The sequence below is a fragment of the Brienomyrus brachyistius genome, chromosome 17 (assembly GCF_023856365.1).
Source record: "Brienomyrus brachyistius isolate T26 chromosome 17, BBRACH_0.4, whole genome shotgun sequence".
In the NCBI taxonomy this organism is placed as follows: Eukaryota; Metazoa; Chordata; class Actinopteri; order Osteoglossiformes; family Mormyridae; genus Brienomyrus; species Brienomyrus brachyistius.
In genome coordinates, this window is record NC_064549.1 from 5,524,180 (window position 1) to 5,531,664 (window position 7,485).

The 7,485-nt window shown below is 55.1% G+C and overlaps 1 protein-coding gene across 1 annotated transcript; it reads right to left on the bottom strand.

The window, feature by feature from the left end:
* Positions 1-130: 130 nt before the first annotated feature.
* dhx34 (DEAH (Asp-Glu-Ala-His) box polypeptide 34) lies at positions 131-7,253 on the bottom strand. The gene is made up of 16 exons (XM_048980981.1): positions 5,893-7,253; positions 5,418-5,729; positions 4,753-5,007; positions 4,559-4,661; positions 4,267-4,484; positions 4,004-4,178; positions 3,723-3,916; positions 3,273-3,374; positions 2,348-2,611; positions 2,087-2,260; positions 1,733-1,838; positions 1,535-1,641; positions 1,159-1,413; positions 771-953; positions 540-681; positions 131-454 (listed from the first exon to the last, which is right to left on the bottom strand). The coding sequence occupies exons 1-16, from the start codon at positions 6,586-6,588 to the stop codon at positions 321-323; spliced, it is 3,420 nt and encodes a 1,139-aa protein (XP_048836938.1). The 5' UTR covers positions 6,589-7,253; the 3' UTR covers positions 131-320.
* Between the last annotated feature and the right edge of the window lie 232 nt (positions 7,254-7,485).

Here is a 7,485-nt window from a genome sequence, read left to right on the forward strand (position 1 = left end):
GACCCGTCCAGCTCAGCTGCTGGTTCACAAGTCCCTTGCTGTAATGTGGCTGCAGTTCCCCACACAGTCCACCACGAAGGTGCAGTTTAAAGAGATTTTAAAAGGCTGGGAACTGAAGATTATTGTGATGTAATTTTACGGGATGGTTTTATTGCAAGGACACACAGCCGCCTTAAAGGCAAACATACAGTCATAAAATATTTTGCATATAAAAATGTGCACTAAACAAAGCACAATTCTATCGCAGCTTTTAAGAGGTCAGGCTGGGAGGGAAAGTCCTGGGAGCCTGACGTCAGTCCAGCACAGTCCCGGGGTGGAGCTCAGAGGTGCTGCCTTTTGTGTTTGAGGATCTCCGTGGACGTTAGGGTCAGGTCTTTGTTACAGATATCACAATGGTAGGTCCTGGTCAGGCTGGAAGAGGATGACTGGGACTCTCCTGTCTCAGACTCTGGCTCTAAATACAAAAACGTGACTCAGAGGACATCTGTACTTCTCCAAACAAGCAGAAACGTCAAGTGATGTCAGCTGGCTAGACTTACCGTCCATGGGCTGCAGTTCTCCAGCTGGCCTGCAGGAGGCCTCATGGTGCATTCGCTCCAAAGGGGTCATCGGCATGTGCAGGTCGCAGTGGGGGCAGGTCCAGAAGGTGCGTAGACACTCGCTGTACAAATCCCGAGAGTCCTGCGGAGACAGGCATGCGCATACACACTGCCCTGAGTCCCGGGGACCTCCCCCTATAGTTTAACATCTGCTCCCCAGCCCAAACTCACCGTCAGGCAGTTGTACGTGAAAAAGCTGAAGACCCTCAGACCTCCCTTGATGGGGTCTGGCTCGACCTGCATTCCGGGGAAGAGCGGGTTGGTCACCGGGCCAGTCGCTAGGCTATGACCCTGGGGTCCGACATACAGGTTCTGAGACTGCAGGGCGGTAAGACGTCGCATCGTGTAGCTGACCTGGGGGGTGGGACATCTCACATCAGCAGCATACTGCGAAGAAGACACTGAGTCTGAGTCTCTACCAAAGATTGTCAGTAGGGGGCGCCAAAACACGGTGAGTAAACAGCCTCATAGAATACCACTCACCCCAGTGGTAAACACAGATTGGCAGCTATAGTCATGTGACCCACCCCCTGGATTCCAGCACCAGAGTGCCCCTCACCTCCGTGTACAGCAGGAACCGCACCATGCCATCGGCCAGCTTCCGTACCTCCCTATACGGGACGGCCGGGCCCCCGGCACCTTGGCCCAACTGGGCCTGGAGGAGGCGCTCCCACTCTGCCCGCAGTGTCAGGGCAGAGGAGAGCACCTTCAGGGCTGCCTCCGAGTCACGCAAGACCAGCTCCAGCCAGCCATCGGCCACCAGGCGCGTGCAGTCTGCGTTGCTATCCAGGGAGCTGGAAATCAGGAGCAGTGCCTGAAGGGGGCGACACAGAGCAAGCACGCATACACACACACACACACACAATTATCTCCATCTCACAGAAAGAGGACATAATTGGTATTAAATATGTGCTCTTGTGCATCACGCCCTCTACCTGTAGGCAGGGCGCTCGCACGCAGTTGCACAAGTATGCCTTGTTGGTTTCCAGCAGAGTGGTGAAAGCCAGCAGTTGGTGCTTGGTGCTTGCGCCTCGGTCGGCCCCTGGGTGCAGGAGGAGAGAGCGGCACGATGCTCAGGAAAGGGGTGGTGCCCAAGGAGGGCGGGGCCTGTGGGGGCGTAGCAGAGTACATACCCATCTCTTCACACTCCAGCTCTGGGACGTGAAGAACCTCGGGGTCACTGGCAAACACACTGGTGGGATGGATAACCACACCCTGCTTGCTGCGCGTGTGGAAGACCTGTGGGCCAGGGTGGGGGGGGGGGATGACCCACCGTCATCTAGGGCATGCCTCTGAAACCCCCCCCTGCCAAAAACCCCAACAGCCACTTTAACCCAAAACCATGGGCCGAAAACTTCACACGAAACCATAATGCTATAAAACCCATGACATCAGACGGCAGCGAGTGTCATGAAATTCCCAGAATTAATCACGTCGCCCCCTGCAGGCTCAGTAAGAGAATGCGAGGGAGGGCGGCAGGCAGCAACCTGGTCGGAGTCCTTCCGCGTGGCGTTGTGCTCGTCGGGCACCGCCAGCTGGGGGTAAAGCCCCCGGCACAGTAGCAGGCGAAGCAGAGCCTGCTGGGAGGAGGACAGGTCGCGGCTGGCGTCCGCCGCCCCCCGCAGTGCCGCCACGTCGTGCCGCAGTTGGAACTTCACGTCCTGGTGGGGAAACGCGGGGGGGGGGGGGGGGGGTGTCACGCAGGAGACACAGAGGACGGCAGCAGGCGGAGGTGGGCGGCCCATCACCTGTATATCCACGTTGTGGGAGGCGCCGGCCTCGTCCCTCTTGGCCCTCCCGCTGCCCTCCTCCTCAGACCCCGAGGAGCCCGGCTCGCCGTCCCCCTCGTCCATGCGCAGCACTTTGCGCCGGCCCGTCTCCTGCAGCTCGTGGTCCCGCTTCATCTGGTGCAGGCGACGGCGCTTGCCCAGCCTCTCCCGCCGCTGCTGCCGGTCCTGCCCCATGGGGGTGCTGCTCTCCGCCTCCAGCAGCCCATGGCTGCCCAGCAGTTCCTGCAGCGGCATGTTTGCAATTTCCAACAGAGTTCCAATAAGCCACACCCCTCGTTATGATTGGCTAATTGGCCGTAAGGACTATCTTCACATTGTGACTGGCTGTAGAAAACAAAACTCAGATAGTGAAAACTGATCAAATGATCATGAACTGTCTGATTCGATCTTAATATGCAGCTCAGTTTACTGCAAGAGATAATACCATCTTTAAAAATGACAAAAATCGTCTATAACGAAATATAATAATATCGAAAGAAACTGTTGACTGATGGTTGTTTTTCAGTCTGTTAAGTTATCCATCATGCTAACAGAAGCAAACACAATTAAATGAATGTCAACACTGCTGTTTCATATGGTGAGGCGATTAAGTAGAATTACAATATAGTTCATATTTGGGGTACAGTTAGCTGATAAGATAGGCTTTCACTGATAGGTTGGCTATTAAAGGCAGTTTACTGTTGCTTGTAAAATAAATGTCAAAAAGCCATACAAATAACTGCAAACAAAAATAAACCTATGAATGTAGCGAACATTTTGTCATACAACTGGGGGCATGAACACGGTCTGCAGCCGGTGGCAGAGGGTCATCCCTGGATGTGCTGCGCGTGTTTAGCCAGCAGAGGGCAACACATCTGGCTCTTGGGGTGTCACCGGCATTCACCTTGAACTGGCGCCGCAGGTTGACCATCTCATACAGCCGCTGCTCCTCCAGCCCCCGACGGCGACACCACTTCCTGGAGCCGGCGCCCCGCTCCCCCTTTACCTGCAGGAGACCAAGGAGGGCCCACACTCACCTTGCAAAATCATTTTCTTCATAAATAATCTGGTTTCTAACAGCCTGGGACACTGCTATTGTTCAGAAGGTTGCCGGTTCAAAAGCTGTGGGATCTCGCCATCGGACCCTTGAGCAAGACCCTTAATCCGCAATTGCACTGGGGACCGGCTGACCCGGCTTTCCAAAATGTGTCGCTTTTTGAAAAAATGTCTGCTAAACAAACGTAAATTTGTAAATAACCCCCATGACAGGTGGGGGGAGGAGGGACCGGATATCCGACTACTCCTCCATTGGTTAAAGACCCGAGTGTGTGTGTGTGTGTGTCCCGGCTCTGACCTGCACCCAGGCGTTAAAGGCGTTGAGCAGAGTGAAAGGGTCTCCCAGGTTGCTGCTCAGGGGCTGGCGTGCAGTGGTGCAGTCGGGATTGTTCTGGGCGCTGCGCAGGAAGGGAGACTGCACGCTGAGGGCGGCGGCCAGGCTCAGCACGGGCTCCAGCAGGTGGAAGACGGAACCCAACACCAGCATCTTCCCTGGGAGTGCAGACACGCATTAATCGGTCCCCGGCCTCATCCCTAAAATTCCCCCCCACGAAAGCCCCCTCAATCCCTGCCCCATACCGATGACGACGTCCACGGGCAGCTGTGCCAGCAACCTTCCAATGGGAGTCAGCTCTCCATGGCTGTCAAGCGCCCCCTGCTGGGTGAGGTAGGTCAGCGCGGTTTGGATGCTGGCAGCAGGGGGGGGGTCAATGAAGGTAAAAGAGCGAGGGTCGCCCAGTCCCATACTCTTCATCTGCGAGGATACAGGGATAGGGATGCTGATACCATAGGATCCTACAGCTGCTAACGATGAAGAGGAGCAGACCATGACCATCTCTCACCTGAAGTACCAGCGAGTCCAATGCCACCCGGTGGATTTCTGGGACTGGGTAGGGGGCAAAGGCATCATAGTCGGATTCTGCATATAATCGGTAACAGACCCCGGGGCCGGTACGACCCGCTCGACCCTTCCGCTGCTCCGCGCTGGCCCGGCTGATCCAGAACTCCTGTAGCCTCTGCATCTTGGCCTTCGGGTCAAAGCTCATCTCCTTCACCTTCCCTGCGGGAGGCCGCACATGTCAGCGATACCTCTCAGACAGACCTCATGACCCAAATGCTCACATAACCACTTACCCGAGTCCACCACGAATCGCACCCCGTCGATGGTCACCGATGTCTCAGCGATGTTGGTGGAAATGATGCACTTCCGTACCCCTGGGGGGGCGATGTCAAATACCTGCAGGGAGCCATCATCGGTAGGGTGCTGAAAGTTATGACACCGAGTGGCGACAGCAACTTGACAAAATGACCACCAGGGGGTGCCAAACCTTGTCCTGCTGGGTCAGGGAGAGGGTGCTGTGCAGGGGTAGAATGATCCAGCGGCGTGTGTGAGTGGCGTAGGTCTGGCAGGCCTCCATGATGGTGCTGATTTCTGCCACGCCGCTAAGGAAGAGCAGCAGGTCTCCGCGTTCCTCCAGGGGGTACCTCTGGTCGATGCCCTGCAGCACACGCAGGTACGGACGGGGGTCCAGCTTCTCAGAGTGGGACGGCTGCTCCTCTGGGGGGATCGGCTGGTAGATAACCTGAGGGGAGACCAGTCTGAGCAGGAGGTTCTTAGAGCAGGGTTTCTCAATCCGCTCCTCGGGGACCTGCAGACAGTCCACGTTTTTGTTCCCTCCCAGAGCAAAAACGTGGACTGTCTGTGGGTCCCTGAGGACTGAACTGGGAAGCTGCTTTACAGCAAAAGGTTTAGCATGTCTTCTGTTTATGAAAAATTATTATTCAGGAAGGCTGTAGCCCCTCTAGGCCTATGGTTGTGCAGATCAGTGAATGTGCCTTTAATCTCTGTGTCAAGGGAACCTCCAGTCTCCAAAGGCCCATCCCCCTCCTTCAGTGTCTCCAATCGTTACAAAAAAGGCTAAACATGTGCAGGTCCTTAACCACCGCGCCCCTTGTGGCCTCATGCGTCATCACTGTCGGCACGATCACCCACCTGGATAGGGAAGAGCCTCCCGGGAACCTGGAGCACAGGGGCGTCGCTGAAGTAAGTGGAGAAGAGCTGGATGTTGATGGTGGCCGACATGAGGACGAGCCGCAGGTCAGGGCGTAGCTGCAGCAACGCACGCAGCACGCCCAGCAGGAAGTCACTGTGCAGGTGCCGCTCATGAACTTCGTCCACCAACAGCACCTGGTAGCGAGCCAGCGTGCCGTCCTGCTGGATCTGCCGCAGCAGCAGCCCCTCGGTCAGGAAGAGCAGCTTAGTGGCCACCGTGCGCGTTGTTTCGAAGCGGATCTGGTAGCCCACCTGGAATATGGTTGCGACACATGTGAGGTGGGAGTTAGTGCGACCGCGACAGGATCGATGTGGATGATGCAGCCACATGCACTGCAAGGGATGATGGAGAATCACATAACGACACCCCTGGTGGAAGGCGGTCCCAGTGCAGTACGCAGCCGTGTCTCTGTACCTTTGATCCGTACTGGTTGAGGCTCTCAGTGCTGACACGCTTAGCCAGTGAGATGCAGGCGATTCGGCGTGGCTGGGTGCAGCCGATGTTGCTGAAGCCGGCAGAGAGCAGGTATTGGGGCACCTGGGTGGACTTCCCGCAGCCCGTGTCCCCGGCCACCAGCACCACTGGGTGTGCCCTCACAAGCTCCACGATCCGGTCCCGGTACTGGAAGATGGGCAGGGACCTCCGCTCCCGCTGTAGCTTAGCCAGCTTGGAGAAACTCTGCTTCTGGCTAAAGTCCAGGTAGTGGAGCAGGGCCAGACGGCACGTGGCAACCTCCTGACTCCCCGGGTCCACATTACTCCTTCGCCGCGAGTCAGCCTGGCCAAGCCGCTCCTCCACATCCCGTGTCCGCACAGAGACGTTGATCCTGTAGCGGGCATCATACTCCTTGGGCAGGCCCAGGTCCAAAACTGAAGTTTTGCTCTTTTTGCACTTCACCCCCTTATCCCCCACGCTGTCTTTTGAAACCAGCATCTCTTTTTTCTCCTTAAACCTCTGGAATCGTTCAAAGAAAGCCCAGAACTGCTTATGGTCAGGACTTCCCGCCTGAATATAATCGTGCGGACGGAAGAAAATCTCATCCAGACGTGCGCGGCATCCCGGGCTGCTCCAGTTCCAATTCTCACCGTCCCGTTTTCTCTCTGACCCCATTTTAATCTTTTATTATTATTGTTGTTAAAATTGGTTCTACACAAGTAGCAGTTTATAGTCCATCCAGCGCATTAGCAGTAAGATTGAGGGCACTGTCTATGTAGCCTGTCCAGGTAACACGTTACACCTGCGACTCTGGCACAGCAGCACACCGCATCACTGCAGATCAAAGACGGGTCGGCATTCATCCCGTGCAAGATCTGACTCCGGATCTCGTACATCACCGTTTATTCACCCGATTATGCAGCAGCTCTGCACGCCTAAACCGGAATTGCTAGCCGGATATTTACATATATACATAATGTATCGCAAATGCGTCGTTATCATAATTTTACGATTTCTGTAAACGGATAAGAGAGCGGATGAAGGTTCAGTAAAGCTCGCTGACCTCCATGTTGTATTTTCATACAAACATCACAGCCAAGGGTCAGAGACTATCAACTAAGGACACTGAAAAAGTTTAAAGTCAGTTGTTTCAGCACATCCACACGGACACGCCGGGTTCGTCGGAGAGGGCCATCGAAATGATCCAAAACGAAATATTTTCCCGAGGATGACAGAAAATATTACGGACCGTTTCCGTTCCGTCTTTAAAAGAAACCGGGTGGCTCACGGTGCGTCCAACATCCGTTCCGAGGCGGATATTCGATTCCCTCAATAAGCACTAGGACAGGGGTGTCAAACTCCAGTCCTTGAGGGCCAGAGCCCTGTGTGGCTTAGTTCTTTCCATATTCTACTATCAATGATTCAGCTCAAGAGCTGTGTGATAATTAGCACAAGGCTGTGCAAGGAGTCGAATCAAGTGTGTTGAACAAGGGGAAACCCAAGAATGTGCAATGCTTCGGCCCTCTAGGAGTGGAGTTTGATACCCCTGCACTAGAATCAACAATGTTTTGC